At 49.4% G+C, this 16,906-nt stretch overlaps 9 protein-coding genes and 1 non-coding gene across 10 annotated transcripts; 5 read left to right on the plus strand and 5 right to left on the minus strand.

Moving 5' to 3' along the window:
* Positions 1-8: 8 nt before the first annotated feature.
* AFUA_6G12640 (uncharacterized protein) lies at positions 9-2,317 on the minus strand. Its single transcript, XM_746049.3, has 2 exons — positions 1,821-2,317; positions 9-1,764 (listed from the first exon to the last, which is right to left on the minus strand). Exons 1-2 carry the CDS (start codon positions 2,293-2,295, stop codon positions 263-265), a joined length of 1,977 nt encoding a protein of 658 aa, XP_751142.2. The 5' UTR covers positions 2,296-2,317; the 3' UTR covers positions 9-262.
* Positions 2,318-2,359: 42 nt separating this feature from the next.
* On the minus strand, positions 2,360-3,776 carry AFUA_6G12650 (telomere maintenance SDE2 family protein). The gene has a single exon (XM_746050.2). The coding sequence runs from the start codon at positions 3,546-3,548 to the stop codon at positions 2,619-2,621; it is 930 nt and encodes a 309-aa protein (XP_751143.1). The 5' UTR covers positions 3,549-3,776; the 3' UTR covers positions 2,360-2,618.
* Positions 3,777-3,822: 46 nt separating this feature from the next.
* AFUA_6G12660 (40S ribosomal protein eS10) lies at positions 3,823-4,733 on the plus strand (the record flags this gene model as incomplete). Its single annotated transcript, XM_746051.3, has 5 exons — positions 3,823-3,966; positions 4,033-4,082; positions 4,184-4,254; positions 4,333-4,422; positions 4,479-4,733. Coding segments are annotated over exons 1-5 (468 nt in total). The 5' UTR covers positions 3,823-3,964.
* Positions 4,734-5,108: 375 nt separating this feature from the next.
* AFUA_6G12670 (M20 family metallo-hydrolase) lies at positions 5,109-6,884 on the minus strand (the record flags this gene model as incomplete). Its single annotated transcript, XM_746052.3, has 3 exons — positions 6,576-6,884; positions 6,120-6,434; positions 5,109-6,051 (listed from the first exon to the last, which is right to left on the minus strand). Exons 1-3 carry the CDS (start codon positions 6,824-6,826, stop codon positions 5,109-5,111), a joined length of 1,509 nt encoding a protein of 502 aa, XP_751145.2. The 5' UTR covers positions 6,827-6,884.
* Positions 6,885-7,078: 194 nt separating this feature from the next.
* On the plus strand, positions 7,079-8,855 carry AFUA_6G12680 (HIT family protein; the record flags this gene model as incomplete). Its single annotated transcript, XM_077805102.1, has 6 exons — positions 7,079-7,874; positions 8,001-8,083; positions 8,258-8,326; positions 8,515-8,607; positions 8,674-8,688; positions 8,748-8,855. The coding sequence occupies exons 1-6, from the start codon at positions 7,835-7,837 to the stop codon at positions 8,853-8,855; spliced, it is 408 nt and encodes a 135-aa protein (XP_077661233.1). The 5' UTR covers positions 7,079-7,834.
* On the plus strand, positions 7,476-7,588 carry AFUA_6G12675. The gene has a single exon (XR_013344528.1). It is a non-coding gene; the product is annotated as an uncharacterized ncRNA (small nuclear RNA).
* A 308-nt stretch (positions 8,856-9,163) lies between the features above and the next one.
* Positions 9,164-11,065, minus strand: AFUA_6G12690 (CRAL-TRIO domain-containing protein; the record flags this gene model as incomplete). Its single annotated transcript, XM_746054.2, has 4 exons — positions 9,164-9,645; positions 9,700-9,799; positions 9,849-9,890; positions 9,944-11,065. The coding sequence occupies 4 exons, from the start codon at positions 11,063-11,065 to the stop codon at positions 9,164-9,166; spliced, it is 1,746 nt and encodes a 581-aa protein (XP_751147.2).
* A 567-nt stretch (positions 11,066-11,632) lies between these two features.
* On the plus strand, positions 11,633-12,809 carry AFUA_6G12700 (DASH complex subunit DAM1; the record flags this gene model as incomplete). Its single annotated transcript, XM_746055.3, has 4 exons — positions 11,633-11,953; positions 12,007-12,058; positions 12,118-12,169; positions 12,241-12,809. 4 exons carry the CDS (start codon positions 11,633-11,635, stop codon positions 12,431-12,433), a joined length of 618 nt encoding a protein of 205 aa, XP_751148.3. The 3' UTR covers positions 12,434-12,809.
* Positions 12,810-12,941: 132 nt separating this feature from the next.
* Positions 12,942-15,933, plus strand: AFUA_6G12710 (uncharacterized protein). Its single transcript, XM_077805103.1, has 7 exons — positions 12,942-13,603; positions 13,665-13,925; positions 13,976-14,080; positions 14,131-14,459; positions 14,513-14,941; positions 14,995-15,201; positions 15,297-15,933. Exons 1-7 carry the CDS (start codon positions 13,552-13,554, stop codon positions 15,408-15,410), a joined length of 1,497 nt encoding a protein of 498 aa, XP_077661234.1. The 5' UTR covers positions 12,942-13,551; the 3' UTR covers positions 15,411-15,933.
* A 253-nt stretch (positions 15,934-16,186) lies between these two features.
* Positions 16,187-16,770, minus strand: AFUA_6G12720 (40S ribosomal protein uS14; the record flags this gene model as incomplete). Its single annotated transcript, XM_746057.1, has 5 exons — positions 16,187-16,257; positions 16,376-16,436; positions 16,501-16,543; positions 16,644-16,667; positions 16,733-16,770. 5 exons carry the CDS (start codon positions 16,768-16,770, stop codon positions 16,187-16,189), a joined length of 237 nt encoding a protein of 78 aa, XP_751150.1.
* Positions 16,771-16,906: the final 136 nt, after the last annotated feature.

Raw genomic sequence — 16,906 nt, forward strand, 5'->3', positions numbered from 1 at the left:
GGTAACAAAAGAACGAAGTCTACAGAAGCGTACCAGTACATCTCCGGTCAATGATTTGCTGGAACAGCGTGTAGGCCCTAAACAGAACCTAGGTAGTCTATATACTTCGAGTTCCAGTAGATCAATGTACGAGAATGGAGAGTAATGAAAGATACCCCTTATGCCCATGAACACCAATCGCTATGCTATACTATACAAAACCGTCCAATTGGCTTCAGAGCATCCACGAAGCTAAGACGGGATCGAACACATACCATACTATCTATCGAGATTGCTGCGCTCGTCTTTTCAGACCAACGTTCTGTCGTCCTCTGGAGGGTCTCTTGCGCTTATCAGCAGCGCGCTTCGCGGCGATGAAGTTCCAACATTCGATCGGAGGCCGCGATCCGATATGCTGTCCGTTAGGACTGAAGACCTCAACTCGAGGCACGGAACGCGAGGACTCCAATTCCTCCGATTTTGAACCGGCTCGAATCTGCACGGTAAGCTCCACCCATCCACAACCTTCAATCAGAATGTCGGTCGACATCACTTTGTACGGTAGTCGAGGTATCGGTATACCATGGTCTTCTACTGCCTTGGCGATGGAGGTCGGCAGGTGTGAACGAGTAACATCCCACTTCAACTCGAAAATCCCGGCAGATGAGATCGAAGCAGTGGCTTCCTCTCTCATGATCTGCTCGCCGGGATAAGGACGCTGACCTGCCTGCATCTCCACGGCCTTTTCTGTTTTGGTAACGTGGGTTTCAATTGGAACGAAACAGGCCGCCATCAGGACATGGTCGGGGTTTTCAGCCGTTATTCGGACGAGGCCTCCTCCGAGAAGTAGTGATTGCCCGGGTTTCACCGTGAGGCGCTCAGGCTTCTTCCGTTTAGTCATGGTGAGATCGCGTTTGTGCTCGTCAAGGACGTGGTTCAGTAGTTGACCACGGTCGAGTCCAGGCAAGTCAATCATTTCGCCTTTGCCGTGGCCGAAGGGGATGCGAATCGGCGAGACAGTGGTGCCTGGCACAGACGAAACAACGGGGAGAACAGGGTAGAGGTCTTCTCTAGGCGCCGGCGGCAGTATGCTGTCGGAACCCAATGAGACATCGTTGAGTTGGTTGATGTCCGACTCTACAGCCCGGCGTTCAACCAGTTCTGCAATCTTCTCCAGGTTCCTAGAATCCTTGGGAAAACAGGCTTCGATGAAGCTGCTCTTTCCGACATTGGCCTTGCCAACTACCCAAATACCTCCTCCATGCTCTCTGATATCCTCCTTCACTTGTTTAGTCCACCAACCTCGATGAGCACTAATCATATGTACATTGCCCAACCGAAAATGTTCCGAGGACAATTTCAAAGCGTCTCGGAGAACCGATCGCACATACTCCATCTTCGAGTCAACTTGTTCCTTGGTCGCGGCTAATAGATCGGAGCGCGTTATCACGAACGATATGGTTGGTAACTTCCTCCCCCACCGATACTTCTCGGTCGAGGCTCTTCGATTTTTCGAGCGTGGTTCCTGAATAGACAACGCATCGTAAATATTGTCGACAAGGGACATGGGAAAGTCTGCTGCGTCAATGACGTGGTAAATACGGTTATCTCGGTGAGGCGACTCTTTCAAATACTCCTGAATTGAGTAAATGGTAGGCGTGGGTACGGAAACAGCTTTATTGTGGTGGATTAAGTCGTGACATCTGTCGCACACCTGTGCAGGGGCTCTCGATTTCTCCAAAAAATGGCTGGCAGTTGTTGCCGCTTCCTGGAGCATCGCTCCATCTGTATAAGAGAAGTTCATCAGTGCCGCCGTGGTCAACAGAAAAATCCCAACGTACGCTTAGCTTTTGGAATAGGTACTTCGGAATCGACTAGCTTGAGTATTGTGCTCGCTGCTTTCTCCGCTTCACTCCTCAAGTCAGTCTCTTCTTCTCCACTACCTGGCCTGTCCTTTGCCGCTCGTTGTGACTCCAATATGAGCTTCCGAACATGCTTCCTGGTTTTGCCATAGTATCCCGGCTCGTTCGGCTCGACGGTTTGCGCATAGGCACCACATCCCGGGCAGCAGACGGGTAGTACATCTTCAACAGGTTTGGAGGGCTGCGGATATGACTGGGTAGTGGTTGATAGATAGCATAACTGGCTTCTGGCTAAAAGCTGGCTCGGGTGACGGTTGCCATAGAGCTCCGCATGCGCAAAAAGCTTTCGCGGTAGTGCTAGTAGAGAGAGGCGACGGGTCAGAGCTAGTGGTCTTGACGGTATCTGACGGAATCCAACGGCTCTGGGATATGTGCACTTCAGACAGTGCGACATTATGGTGATGATTGTCTAAATGCAAATGTTGCAAAAATGGAAGAGAATATCTCCGTATGCGATAAATAGATAAGCGTCGGTGGCCCGCCCAGATCTCCGGAAAAAAGTTTACTGTGGCAAACAGATTGTTTAGAAGAACTACAAGCGAAGGTATAGCACCAAACTATGATGAGAATGAGAATTACGAGCATAGTCTCCCGTAAAATCTGGATGCTCAAGTTCGGCGCAGACTACAAACAGTTCAAAGGCAAACACGTTGAAAACCCCTGATCGAAATAAACATGATAAATTAAGAGAGACAATCGCAGTCGGATTTTGTAAAATCAAGCCTTTGCTTTTCCCTTGCCCTTTGGATTGTCAATTTGCTCGACTTCTTCGTCTTCAGAATCACTCATGAACTCGTCGTCATCATCAAATCCAATGAATTTTCGGGTCGGCGCTGACTTGACAGCCGGCTCTGACGGTGTGGGTACATCCGCCGGGTCTTGTTCTTCATCACTCTCTTCCTCTGAGCTGTTCTGTGTCTCCTGCCCACTACCCTCACTAGCACTGGCGCTCGTACTAGATCCGCCCAGGATCGTGTCGCGTAAGTTATCCGTCCACACTCCATCCCTCATTGCTGCCAAGACAGCTTCCCTGGCCTTTTCGTTCATTTCCTCCTTGTCTTCCATCCACTGCCCATCAATTTTATGTTTGCCGCCACCGTTCTTTAATTCCTCCTGGCGCTTTTCTGCAGCCTCCACAACAGCCTGCCACCGGCGCCGCCGCTCTTCCTTTTCTTTCCGATCCATCTCCGGTTTGACTGCAAGGTATTCGGCCAGAGCCTTTGCTTCGTTGACCGTGCGAATACGGCGACCGTCAAGGTTGCGACTAGAGCCATTGTCGTCCCCCTGATTGCGCTTCCGCTTGCTCGACATACGTCCACCAGCCGCACGAAGCTGGGAACCAAAACCACCTTTGCCTCCACGCAGGGGAACAGTCAACCGGAGGGGGAGGAGATTCGATGTTGTTGCAACTTCGCCTTTGGAGGCGCCAAATAGAGAAAATAAACGTTCACATGATGGAACAAGTTGTTTGTTACTCGTTGTGGTCAAGACAAGGGACTGAAGCGGTATCGACGACGGTAAGTATGCGGAGACTCTGTCGGTAAGATCGGAGATTGTCGATGTTGATGGGAGGGAGAATGAGACTGTCGAAGGTAGGGAAAGTCCTGGGAAGGATGAAAGGAGTACGTTCACTGTTTGTGCTGCCATACTGGTCGTTGGGTATCCAACTGCCACTGAAATTAGTGTACTTGAATGATTATGCGGCTAGTTAATTCCTTTAGAGAGGAGTGTGCGTGGTCAAGTGTTCGAGATGTAAGTAAAGTGTGAATTGACGTAGAGGAGGCGTTGAAGTTTGTCAAAAGCGGAGTTGAAGATAAGGGAAGATGACTAAGAAGTAGTGGCTGGTGCCGCAGGCTGAAGAGGGCCATTGGCGTGGAATCATGTGATCCGTAGCATATCAGGCTAGCGCGCTGATCAGGGTCACAACCCTAACAGGCGTTCCCGAACAGGAAGCGTCGCACTTTTAACCTGGGCTGCCGCTCCACTTGATCACTTCCATCATATAAACCATTCTCCTCGCGTTGTCAGAGCGATTCCCCGAATAGCGCCTGGAACTCGCGACAATGTACGTGCTACCTTTAGCTTCATGGCTTTCGGCACTGATTTCGTATTGGTATTAATATTACTGCAGGCTTATCCCCAAGGAAGACCGCAAGAAGATCCACGAGTACCTCTTTCGCGGTATGTTGCTGTCGACTACCAATCGTTCTGCTTTCGCAGCGCAGATTGATTCGCTCAATTGACGACGAACTCTCACTGACTTGGTACTTCTTATTGAACAGAGGGTGTGCTCGTGGCCAAGAAGGACTTCAACCTTCCCAAGCATGGCGACATTGACACCAAGAACCTCTACGTAAGTCGACCCCATAACCGCTTGAGGAAAGTCAAAGACGAACAGTTGCGTCTGACATGTGTGTTTCTACTACTATAGGTGATCAAGGCCTGCCAGTCCCTGAACTCCCGCGGCTATGTCAAGACCCAGTTCTCGTGGCAGTACTACTACTACACCCTCACCCCCGAGGTAGGTTTACTGTCGACCACCGATGAATTGATCCGCATCTGATTTCTTCTATCCAGGGTCTTGACTACCTCCGCGAGTGGCTCCACCTTCCCGCCGAGGTTGTTCCCGCTACCCACATCAAGCAGCAGCGTTCTCACGCTCCCCCTCGCGGCATGATGGGTGGTGAGGAGCGCGAGCGTCGCCCCCGTGCTCCCCGTGAGGGTGGCTACCGTCGTCGTGAGCAGGAGCCCAAGGAGGGTGGTGCCCCCGGCGAGTTCGCCCCCAGCTTCCGCGGTGGCTTCGGCCGTGGCCGTGGTGCCCCCGCTTCTTAAAGGAAGGTTGTTCGTCTCTCGGTCATCCAAGGGGTTCATGGATGCTGCAAGTGTGGCTTGAGTAGGCTTTAAAAGTCAGAAAAAGCTGCATTCTTGCTCATCCCATAATAAAAATGGAACTACTCTTTCTATCTGGGGAGTGAGGATTATGTACTGCCAATGCCTCTTGTTACGAACTAGTTAGGATTAATGGCAAAATCATCATGACTCAGTCCGATCAGTCTGTGCTACTTGTAGATTTGTTGGTTTCTAGCTAACATAGTAGCACTTGAATTTACAATAGAAAAGTGCTCAATAAACCCTTCCTTTGTCCAAAAGGTCGGAGAGAGCATATGAGCAGTTTGATTTCTTGATATCTCATTACAAGCACAATTCCTACGCAGAGAATCTCCTCCTGTCATATCGGAGTACTGCCTGCAGAATGACTGATGCGCCTGTGGCACAGTCGTCCACAGAGCAAAACTCTTCGGGATGATGGCTCAAACCGTCCTTGCACGGCACAAATATCATACTTGTGGGAACTCGTTTGGAGGTGAAAACACTGTCATGCCCTGCACCGCTCATAATAGTCCGCACAAGTGACTTGGGATCAGAGACACCAGCATCGGCAACGACGGCTTCTGCTGATTCTTGAACACATTCAATGCAGTCTGGGTGAAATTTGACCGCTGGGGAGTCGAAATCCATGGTCCACTCCACTCGACATGGCTTCCCAATACCCTTACCTTCCTCGGCAGCAATTGCGTCGAAATCCTTCCTCAATTCTGCTTCCACGACGGCGACTAATTCGGTCTCTGGCCCGCGAATATCGAGGGAGAAGCTTACAAGTCCTGGCACGGTGTTGACACTCCCAGGCTTCGCCTCGATAATACCAACACTTGCCAAACAGCCGTGAGAAGATGCAACTTCCCTAGCGCGAACCATCATGCGGGCAAAAGCGTACAGGGCATCGGCTCGGTGCTGGAAGGCTGTAGTACCAGTATGAGTGTCTCTACCGATGACGTTCAAGCGGTACCAGCGGTATGCCTGGACGGCGGTGACTACACCGACGCGCTGGTTGGCAGACTCGAGATGTGGCCCCTGTTCGATGTGAAGTTCAAAGTGCGCTGCCATCGGCGTTTCTTTGTATGAGCATGGGACACTCCCAAGGTAGTTGATCTTTTTCAGGGCGGATTTCATTGTCTCTGGAGAGGAGGCTGCGGTAGGTAGTGAAGCCACCGTAGGAACTTCCTTAAGGTCATGGGCCCTCGAAAGAGGTATGCACTCCGCCCACACGCCGGAAGAAATCATGCTAACCGGGAATCGAGCCCCCTCCTCGCTATGAAAATGTTACTACATTGTCTGCTGCAGGAATTTGCGCACCTCATCTTGAGAAACGGCTCTTACTTTGTCCAGTTGACAACTCCTATACCTCCCTCAGTCTCGATTCCCATCTCGTCAATGACCTTCAAAGCCTCAATGCCTGCAAGGACTCCGAGGATCCCGTCATATCGACCGCCAGTCGGCTGAGTGTCCAGATGGCTGCCGATGAATGTGGCAGGCACATCCTTTCGACGACCCGGGCGTACGGCGAAGATATTGCCCATTTCATCGATAGTAATATTGCACTTCAGTGCTTTAGCAGTGTCGATAAACCAGTCCCTCACACTCTTGTCCTCCTCGGACAGGGCGAGCCGCTGCATACCAGTATCTGTCGGTCCACTGAGCCAGACATCTGTCAGCACTGCCTCAGTTAAACTACACATGGGACCAGAGTATCATGGCGGAGCTCCATTTTTTGCTCGCCAAGTTTACGAACAGCACCGGGCCAGGTTTAGAAAGAATGCAGGACGCCATGCTTACTCTCCCCATCGGATACCGTAGCCCCATTGACAGCTGTGATGAAGGTCTTTTGCAAGACGGTCCTTGTTTGCGCGTAAAGCTGCGACCTGACTTTCGCTCAATTCCGTGGATAACATGGCTTGGCCCCTTGAGATCGAGAAATACCGTTGGGATCGTATGAATGCAGATCTAATGGGATGTGATGGTCCTCGCTTGAAAGGTAGTTGGACAGCTGGTGAAGCTGCAAACTTAAAACTCCACGCAAATGCCATGGCGCCTTTCAACGGAGGAACGACGACAATTTATCTACGAGCCCTCGGTACGAAGAATGGCTCGCTTGATAGGGAAGCCTTGCGGGGAAAAGCAGAGATAAGATGACTGCTCAGGGTGGGGTCAGGCCTATCAACGCGGGGCTCGGGGATCTCATCGAGTTCAACAGTCGTCAATTGGGTGATTTCGAGCCGTTAGAAGCGGACTTTTGTCCGTTTATCAGGATAGGTTTGCTTCTCCAACTCGGAAGATTTGGGGTAGCTGGAAAGCCTACGGAGGGGACGCAACACCTGCCTCGAATGGAGTAGTGGAATACCCTCTAGATGCTTTGATAAAGCAGGAATAAGACTGGTTTGAGTGCGAACCTAGACTCATGACTTTCGCTTCGCTACAGCTTGCCAACATGTCAAGTCACGATGAGCTTGAAAATCAAAGGTCTAGAGTTGCATGCAGTTATTGACAAAGGCGGAGTAGGAGCGCTCACAGTGGCTATAGCCACAGGCATGCCAGTTAAAGGACACGCACTTTATGATAGACACTGCACCTATTTGAGGCATGTTCAGGGCGAAAATTCTGCTATAAAAAAGGACACGACAATTTACGAAGGAATTAATCCAAAATCCCCACAAAAATAAAAGTAACAAAATCGACAGCTATGTCGATGGAAAGGTCCAAAGATTGAGAAGAGGAGTATGTTGGGCAAGCCACGGCCATCTCTGGTAAAAGGCAAGAAATGGGTTCTGAGCTAGCTTGTCCCACTCCTCGAGGGAATGTGCCCGATTTAAATTATAACCAAACTCATATCACATAAAGGTTCTCCGTTCGAATCCGGCTCTCCTCTCCCTTTTCTTTCTTTCGGGTTCTTTTGACATCGCATACCCCGCACTCAACCCACCTGCCCGCATTTGAACAGTTCATTGACTTCACAGTTGATTACTATCTGCTGTCAATCGGTACTTCACTTAATATACGTGTATAGCTATCTACTCCATCCACACGTCGTCTACATAATGTCTTCCGCTGCTTGTGTATTCTGCAAAATCATCAAGGGTGAGTCCAATCTTCTGTCGTTCAGCGTCCAGTGAGCTGCTGCGTCTCCAACTTTACAAGAAAGGCTTGCGATGACGCTGTAGGCACTCCTGCTTGATGGGCGCTAAGCTTCTTTGTGAGAAATAGGTGATATCCCTTCTTTCAAGCTCTTCGAGAGCGACAAGGTTTTTGCTTTCCTTGATATCCAGCCTCTCAGCCGTGGCCATGCGGTAAGTTCTGACACCTTTACGTTGGACCGCAGTATAACCTACCCGAGATATCAATCCTATACCGAGGGATATGATAACTCATAAGCCGTTCGTATACATCTCAGCGGGTCACACGCTGTTAATGTTGAGAAGAGCATAATTCCGCTAACAGTAGGGCTGAATCGTATGTAATAGCTCGTGATTCCCAAGTTCCACGGTGCAAAGCTCACCGATATCCCTGACGAAGACCTCAAGGAACTCCTGGTACGTGAAGAACGGAAGAAGACACGAGCAGAATTTCGTGTCACCCGCCCTTCTATACCCTTTGCACGTCTCTGAGGACCTTGGGGGATAAGGTCCACGGACTCTGAACCTTGTCCCCCCCAGGTTACAGGGTCCCTTCCTGATCTTATTCTCAATAGCAGGAGGCTGACAGTTGTTATCTCTGGTAGCCCGTGGCCAAGCAAATTGCCAAAGCAAGTGGCGCAGAAGATTTCAATATCCTGCAGAACAACGGCCGCATTGCTCACCAAGTTGTCGACCATGTAAGAGACTGTTTCTGGGCATAGAAGTGAAATACAGCGCTAATCCTTACTTTTCTATCTGATTAGGTCCACTTCCACATGGTACGCCTTAGCATGCCTCCTGGTATACGGAGAAATGGGGCTAACCCGCACATTAACAGATTCCCAAGCCAAATGAGACAGAGGGTCTTGGTATTGGATGGCCTTCACAGCCTACCGACATGGACAAACTCAAGGCTCTGCACGAGGAAATCAAGTCCAAGATGTAACCAACACAATCAGTCCAAAAGTTGCCGTCCTTGGCTCGATACAAGAAGTTGGCGTCGTCCTTCAGTCCCTGTCGAGCATTGACTGTGTCATTACCAAAGCCAATTTCCAAATCCATTCCTTATACCATCCAGTAAAAAGTCAAGACAGTATATACGGAATTGATGTATTAGTATAGACTACAATGCTCTATATATACAAACTATCGTCCAGTACAACATCACGACTCATCTTTGAGCCCGTCGCTGTCCAAGAGGTAAACAAAGTCACGTCTATAGTACTCAGCCTCATCACCTCTTGACTCTCCATATTATTGGCTGCTGGCCGCATTTCCCTTCGACATGCTCTCCGCTGAATAGAAGTCGATTTTGCCATTACCTTGGATCACATTCAAGCGATCGTACAGGGACCTGGCACGTACGTAAGGGTCAAGCTGCCAGTATTGCTCCCTCAACCGCTCAATAAGGTCCTTTCTCTTATCCTTAGCTGTAGCCACAGCATCCTTGTCTCCCTTGGAGCTGGCCGCAATCCATGAAATGGTCGCATTTTGGATTTCTTTGCCGAGTTCATGTCGCTCTGCTAACAGCTTGTCACGTTTGGCAGTGTCTTCCATCGGCTTATTTTCGTCCGGTTCGCATTCCAGGTACTTGTACTCCCAATTCTCATCACCCTCAAGCTCCTTCATGATGCGATCTCGAGGAATGAACTGCTCCAGATCCTTGACGTTCTTTGTGAAATGGACCTTAGCAGCAACGACCGGGTCAAGCCATCCTTTGATGATGTTCCAGATTCCTGTGCAGAAATACTTCAGTACATACGGCTTTCAATTTAGGAACGAAGACAAACCAGAGAAGATCCAAGGCGCCTTGTGAATGAGCACAACCCCTAATGATTCAGGATAGTTGGCCTCGAAGCATTTGATCATGAACTTGACCGGGGAGTAATCCTGCCGAGGTAAGTGAATGTTTATGGCAGATTGAAGATCGTGGTCATACCATATTCGCCAATGAGAAGTCGGTCATGTCAAAAATGATACACTAGAATGTGTCAGGTGCATCTCGGCGGGGTTTACCTAAGATTTGAGACTCACAGCTGTTTCGACGGGAGGCGCAAGCATCATGCGCGCCGATTCAATTGTGTAGACAGTGAAGCGGTCCAAGACTTCTTGGCTTTGATCACCAGCCTTATGCAGGCGCACCCTGACAACGCAAATTGGCCGGCCGGATTTGTCGACACCATGGAGGAAACTCTTACCCCGACGCATTTGCGTCAAGAATTCCTCACCAGCCTTCTTTTCAATAGGATCGGAACTCTGCGACTGTCTGAGGGCCTGTTGCTCGCCATTCTTCATGATATCGTCATCCACCTTCACGTCCATCAACCTCCAGCGGATAGTAGAGATAAACATGACGAGAGCATTCTTGACATCCCACTTACGCGCCCGTAGAAAGCGTAACAGTAGAGAATCGGGGTTATCTTGTTTAACCATAGTCCAGAATGTTGTCCGAATGTCCTCAGGCGACATGTCAACTAGAGTTTGCTGAAACTCCTTCGACTGACCATACTTATCGTCTGTATCAGAAATATTGATAGAAGCGAGGTTGGTTGTGATCCCTTCTGCCGATTTCTCGCTCGCAGTGCCATCTTCACTATCCTTGCCTCGGCCGAAGAGCCCGAATCGTCGCTTGGACTCTTTCTTGTTCTCCTGCGACGCGCTGGTCGATGCTTCCTTAGCTGACTCCAGCGCATCAAGTTTAACGCCAAAAACCTTCAGAAGCAGTATCCAGAATTCCTGCAGTTTCGCTTCCTGCTCTGCCGTGAGATTCCCCACGGTTCCGGGAGGCAATTCTGTAGGCATTGTTTTAAGAGTATCAATGACGCCGAGAAATGGTTCCTGTTCAAGCTGGATATTTTGTGAAATTGATGGGGGAGGAGAGTCGTTCTTCGAATGGAAGCGCTTATCTTGTAACCAAACTCCCCCGTAGATGAGAGCGAGAGCGAATGTAATCGTCCAAAATGATGAAGCCTTCCTCGGAGGGTTGTTCCGCGATGACGGTACAGAGAAGATCAATCGTCTAGCTAGGGAGCCTGAAACTGAAGAAGGCTTCGATGCGCCTTCAGCGAGTAGTAATGGCACGGAGTATGAGCGGAAATGGACAGAGTTGGCCGAAGAAAGGAGTAGACGGCGTCGAATAGACAAACAAGCATGCATGTGCTGAGAGATTAAAAACGACGGCCTAGAGTGGGGTCCGTTGGGAAGACTATGATGTTGTTGGTTGTTGCTATCCTCATTTCACGCCAGACTGGGCAAGGGCACACGAGGATGGGAAATTTGATGATTATTATTAGTAGTACTAAATAGTAGTGGTTGTACCTTGGCAACCTCGAACGATTTATAACATCGTCTGTGGATGATCAATGCCGTAACGGACCCTCGGGGCGCCTCAATATCCGATCCAATCGCAAACTGGAAAGGCGGGGGATCAACAATGCGGTGCCCACTGTTAATTAATCGACGAGGAAGAACGCCATAAACACTTCGATAGATAATATTGAGGTATCTACCGATCTGCTTTACGTCTCCCACAAATCCAATTCGATACCAATCATTTTACAAAGCCGCCTTTGATATATTTGCTGAGCCTACCCAACTATCTTGCTGGTTAGGCTCAGTTCATCACGTGTTGTGATTGTTTATCGTTGGCCGCGCAACCACAAGGGCTTCATACTCAGATTTTCGATCAGCTTTTCCTTGAATGTCGGGTAATTGTGAAAATCTATGATGGAACCTGCTCTCGCGCGGTCATCCTCGCGCCCGCGACCTTCGTCCAGGCCCACGACTCCTCTGAGGCCCAGTTCTCGGTCTTCAATTCGTGAAGCCCATGGTTATGGGACGAGTATCAGCAATGCTGGCTACACACAACCCGCAATCAATGCTCTCGAACCGCAGTTTGCAGAACTTGCAGATTCTATGGCAGATCTTGAGGCGAACTTCATGCACCTTCAGCTGATGCACGAGAGCTTGACGCGGTTCAGTGAGAGCTTTGCCAGCTTCCTCTATGGTTTGAATATGAATGCGTTCTGTGTCGACTTTCCGGAGGTATGTTCAATTATTTCCTTACTTCTCAATTAGACCCTTGCTCACTAAGTTAGGCGCCAATAGCAGATTCGTTTCGGAGAGCTAAACAAGCTGAAGCTCAGAAAGGTATTGCCAAGCAACATTCGACAGACTTGACACTACCTATATACTTACTAAGGTTGCAGAGGCTGAAGCTGAAGAAGTTCGACGAGCTAATGACGCTGAGGCAACATTCATGTGAGTTACTCCTTAAGTTATAGCAGCATTGCACATTGGACGTTCATTCTGACCACGATCCGGGGCCACAGGACAACAGATACCTCGTTCGTTGAGAATCCTCCTAGCACGATTTCCTCAAAGCCCACTTCCAAGTCATCAATTCCTTCTCGAGGAGCTACTCGGGGGTCTTCAACGCGCGAGTCGGCACGCGGTCGCTATACAACGAGAGGGACTAATCGGGCTCGGCCCAGCGCATTGCCTCGAGGTAGAGGTGTTCGGTGAGCGCTGTTCTGGGGCAATACTGTCACAACCAGATATCCTAGTATACAACAGTTCTTATGAGGACTTCCCTCTAAGTTCAAGATAAGGAAGATTGACAGCACGGTCGAGAACTGGAAACTAAGAAGCAGAGGTCTGGCGGAGAAGGGCTGATCCGGCCCAATGGTCGAGGAACAGCTATACCAGATCAACCAGAGCGCTACAAAGTGCCTGGGCTTCTTCACTGGCATGCAGCTGCCTCCATTGAACCAAAGCTATTCTCTTTCCATGGGCTACTTCCGTTGAGATTAATCCATCTCAACTTGTCATTGCTAGTGAAGCCAGATTAATGATATGACAATGCGAATTAAAACGATTTTTAAAAATAATTGCCTACGGGATTGTTAGATTTTATTTCGAGAGCGCAATATGAGACACTATATAGTACTTATTACCTTTAAATACCTCCTCAAAAGGCGGCGTCCCCCTCAGTGTTGGGGATCCAGGCCCGGTTCCTTATCGCTCCGAGCGGCGGACCCTGAGGAGACAAAGATCTCTTTAACCAACATCAAGCCATCCACAAAGCTTCTGTGGCGTCACAGAGTTTCGGCTCAATAAGCTTGAGGCAACACCTATCATTTTAACAAGTCTGATCATCTGAAGTTCAAGCTTTACTTCTTGTCAAGTGTTGTTGCCGGTATATCATTTGCTCCTCAGGTCGCTTCAGTGCCAATCCGATCCGCACGGAACACTTAGTGGTAGCAGGGGACACTGGAGGTTCACCACAGCCGTCAATAGACTCCGGCTTGGGCAACACAACGCTGAAAGCTCCTATTGTTGATTACGAGGCTGGCCTCTGAAAACTTCACAATGCGACTGTGAACCCCTACAACGTCTTCGAGGACTTTTATCCATGAATGCTTTGCATTCGTCCGCACTTGAAATAAGCTTTCTGTCCTTCCTCCGGCCTCAGTGTCAAGGTATCTGCTGCTAGGCGCCTCTCCCAGTGATTATATATCCTGAAGCTTTCCCTCCCAGAGTTTCAAGACTTCTTTGATTCTTCCAATACCCTATCTATCTTTCTGATATTTCTCTACAACATCCGTGGAACGGCTTCTTCTCGTGCTGTCACCTTCGGCATCATGGCTAGCATTACTTCAGCATCCCTTCTCTCGGAGGCTGAGTTCGGTTGCGGTAAGCAGGCATCATCACGACGCGATCCTCGCTATAGATCTTCAAACTGACTCGTAGTAAGAGCATCTCGCCGCAATACTGACTCAGAGTGGAAACACTGCCGAGCAGTTCAAGAGCTCGTTCCTTAAAACGCACAATGCTCTGGCACCTAGGCCCTTACCTCTGTTTCCTAAGCCTTTGACGGTGGATGATCTCCCAAAGCAAAAGGGAGGCCTGCGTACTGCTTCTCTGCTAAGGCCAAAGTACACGTGCTTGACTTGCTCTGAAGTGTGCGCCCCTGCTGATAGACCAGCTCATACGAAAGAGACTGGGCATCAGTTTTGTAAGTCGATCTGGTCCTACTCTACCGTAGAAGGTCGCTGACTCCCGCAGACATGGAGTCAAGGGGGCGTATTCTGTTCTGCCAAGGTTGCGGTGACTTCGTCTATGACCATGACTTGGAACGTCTTCGATCGTTACCTTACGGAATGCATCAAGGTTTGCATCCTGTTTATCTTGATTTCATTCAACTCGCTGAAGCCCAGCAGCATCTAGGAGGCGTAGATCAAGCGAAAGTTCATCGGATGAACAGTTTGTCAGGAACAACGCCAACAAGCGCGCTTGTGCAAAACAGGGCGTCCGCGGCCTGTACAATCTCGGACAAACATGCTATCTCAACGTCATCCTGCAGACTTTACTGCATGATCCCATCTTGAATGCCTATTTTTTAGGGAATGGCCATCAGTCACACGATTGTACTCTCCAGGATTGCATAGGCTGCGCAGTTGCAGAAGCATTTGCCGACTTCAACAGCAGCGACAAAGCCGAAGGTTTTGCCGCATTGAATCTTCTTCTAGCATCATGGCGTGCAAGTCCTGTAGGTGGTCTCTTGACCAACTGCTACCATATTATAATACTGACTCATCATAGACTTTGGCAGGTTACCATCAGCAGGACGCGCACGAATACTACCAATTCCTCGTCGACAAGTTACATACGAGCACCGAAGGACACGTGGATGACCACGACCAAGGGTGTTCCTGCTTTTTTCACCAAACATTTTATGGCAAGCTTAAAAGTAGTGTGATGTGCGATAATTGCGGAAACATTACAAAAACGGAAGATCCTATGCTCGATCTGAGTCTGGACGTTCAGGTACAGGCGAAGAAACGGGCCATGGGCGGTGGTGTCGGGCCGTCAGCGACACCTACACTAAATGGTTGCCTAGAGAGCTTTACGTCACCAGAAAGGCTGATGGCAGGTGTCTACAATTGCAGTGAGTGCGGCGGTACGCCTCAGAAAGCAACAAAGCGTTTGCGGATCAAGAAATTGCCGGCGATCCTCTGCATGCAGCTGAAGGTCTGTCTCTTCTCTCTGACGACTGCGGTGGACCTGGCTAATATGACATGCAGCGCTTTGAGCATAGCTCAGCAGTGTCCGAGAAAGTTGAGGGCAGGGTCGATTTCCCTTTGTCGATCAACATGCTCCCATATACAACACATCGGCACAGGGAGGATCTCGACAAATCCAAATTCGTTTATGATCTCTCTTCTGCAGTTGTCCACAAAGGCAAATTGGACGCTGGACACTACTACGTCTACTGCAAGCAGGGCGACCAGGTTTGTGTATCCGTTATCTAGTGGCCTATGCCTCGTGTCTACTATCAGGAGGCAACGCTCGACATTGTTGACATGACTAACTCTTTACTTGACAGTGGGTGCTGTTCAACGATGATCAAGTCACTGCCGCCACCGAGGCTGAAGTCCTCAACGCCGACGCGTATCTCTTATTTTACAATCTACGATTATTTACTGCTCCTTTGCAGTAGCTCGGTTGCATTGCCTCAGCACGCTTCAATCGCAAATAGAGAGGCACCCATCTTTTTTTCCCCCCCTCCTGGCTCTAGCGGGCAGGAGATCGTGGCATCGGAATTCAACAACGTGGGTGTTACTTGAATTCCACTCGGGAGGGCGTCAACGTTATCTGTATCTGATTGCATCTTTCTCATTAGGCAAGCAGTTGGAATACCGGGCCAAAATGGTCACCCAAGACATAGCTTGGTGATTCCTAGAATTGATTGCAGCAGTTTTCTCATGATAGATTCTACGAAGTAGGAATGCTGCTTTGCGGGATTGAAACGGGTAATTTCAGCAGAAAGTGGCGGGCAACCCGTGTTTCTACGATCTTCCTTCGTGAGCACATGATAAAGACCCAAAATCTGTGCTGCGCGACGGGATATGTTCTCCGAGTCGTAGATTGTAAAGTGGACGAAAGTGAAAGTTCAACTATTGCAACCAGCCGCTACGTCCATAGGTAGCCTTATTAGACATTGAACGTCTACAGGCGGCATCGACCCAATTGCAGGCGTACTCGTCACATTCACCACAGTTTCGCTTTGGCGGGCTCAAGGTGTAGGCAAAGTAAGGTGGAAAGGATGGGAGAAAGATCCTTATGAATTCAATCTAAAAATTGAATTGGAAAGATAAAGGTTTCGACATAACACCTTTTGGGTTGTTCACACCGGCATCTCCTCTTCCTCTATCCTATTTTCCCCCGTTGGAATTCAAGCGGATAAGATTCCTTTTTGATTTTCCTCCATGGTAGCTACCGAGCGCCGAGCACGTAACGATTCGTCGTGAAACAGGAAATGGATCGAGAAAATAGATTTAACGGTACTGTAGGAAGAGGTAACTCTGTTAGTGATCCGCTCTTCCTTCTGCCAACCAGTTCTCCGAGAGTGTCGTCGGGTTGAGCCTGGCCATGGTTTTCCGACTCTGCGGCTTATGTGGGAACCAACCTTGTAGAAACCGATGTCCTGAGCCTTCTCACGGAAGCATTGTCTGCAGATGTCCATCTATAACCACTATCAGTCGCATATCCAATGCTTGTTGATCTCGATAGTTGGCTCATTTCCATACCCCGTACTTGCGGATCAGACCAGCACGGTGGGCGCAAACACGGCTGTTTCAACGCAAAGTATCTGATTAGCCCTTCCTGCTCGCAATCCATAATATTTCGACGCTATCCTCCTGGTATCGCCTGGGGAATTTCGTTCACACACCATTCACGGGAACCCTTGCCGAACCTATAGAGAGATAACAAATTAGCCAAATCGTATCGACGCATTCCAGAATTGAAGAATATCCTTACTTGCGGGGCCGGCTGTACCAAACGGACTCGTGAGTCATCTTGAATCTGAGACGAGGAAAACCTGGGGATTGACGGTGTTTGGCAGGTGGTTTGTCGTCGCTGGCGCTGGGCGTTGAGGATAAAAGATATTAGGGTTGAAAATGCGTTGTGTGCCTCTGTTCCACTGCCGGGCTC

This window comes from Aspergillus fumigatus, chromosome 6 (genome assembly GCF_000002655.1).
Source record: "Aspergillus fumigatus Af293 chromosome 6, whole genome shotgun sequence".
Classification (NCBI taxonomy): Eukaryota; Fungi; Ascomycota; class Eurotiomycetes; order Eurotiales; family Aspergillaceae; genus Aspergillus; species Aspergillus fumigatus.

Excerpts from the sequence above, each read along its gene's own strand:
- AFUA_6G12640 (XM_746049.3), bottom strand. The coding sequence starts at position 2,295 with ATGTCGCACTGTCTGAAGTGCACATATCCCAGAGCCGTTGGATTCCGT. Across the intron at positions 1,765-1,820 it reads ACCTATTCCAAAAGCTAAGC|ATGGAGCGATGCTCCAGGAA; the intron begins GTACGTTGGGAT and ends TCTCTTATACAG.
- AFUA_6G12650 (XM_746050.2), bottom strand. The coding sequence starts at position 3,548 with ATGGCAGCACAAACAGTGAACGTACTCCTTTCATCCTTCCCAGGACTT.
- AFUA_6G12710 (XM_077805103.1), top strand. The coding sequence starts at position 13,552 with ATGGCTAGCATTACTTCAGCATCCCTTCTCTCGGAGGCTGAGTTCGGT. Across the intron at positions 14,081-14,130 it reads ACCTTACGGAATGCATCAAG|CATCTAGGAGGCGTAGATCA; the intron begins GTTTGCATCCTG and ends GAAGCCCAGCAG. Across the intron at positions 14,942-14,994 it reads TCCTCTGCATGCAGCTGAAG|CGCTTTGAGCATAGCTCAGC; the intron begins GTCTGTCTCTTC and ends TATGACATGCAG.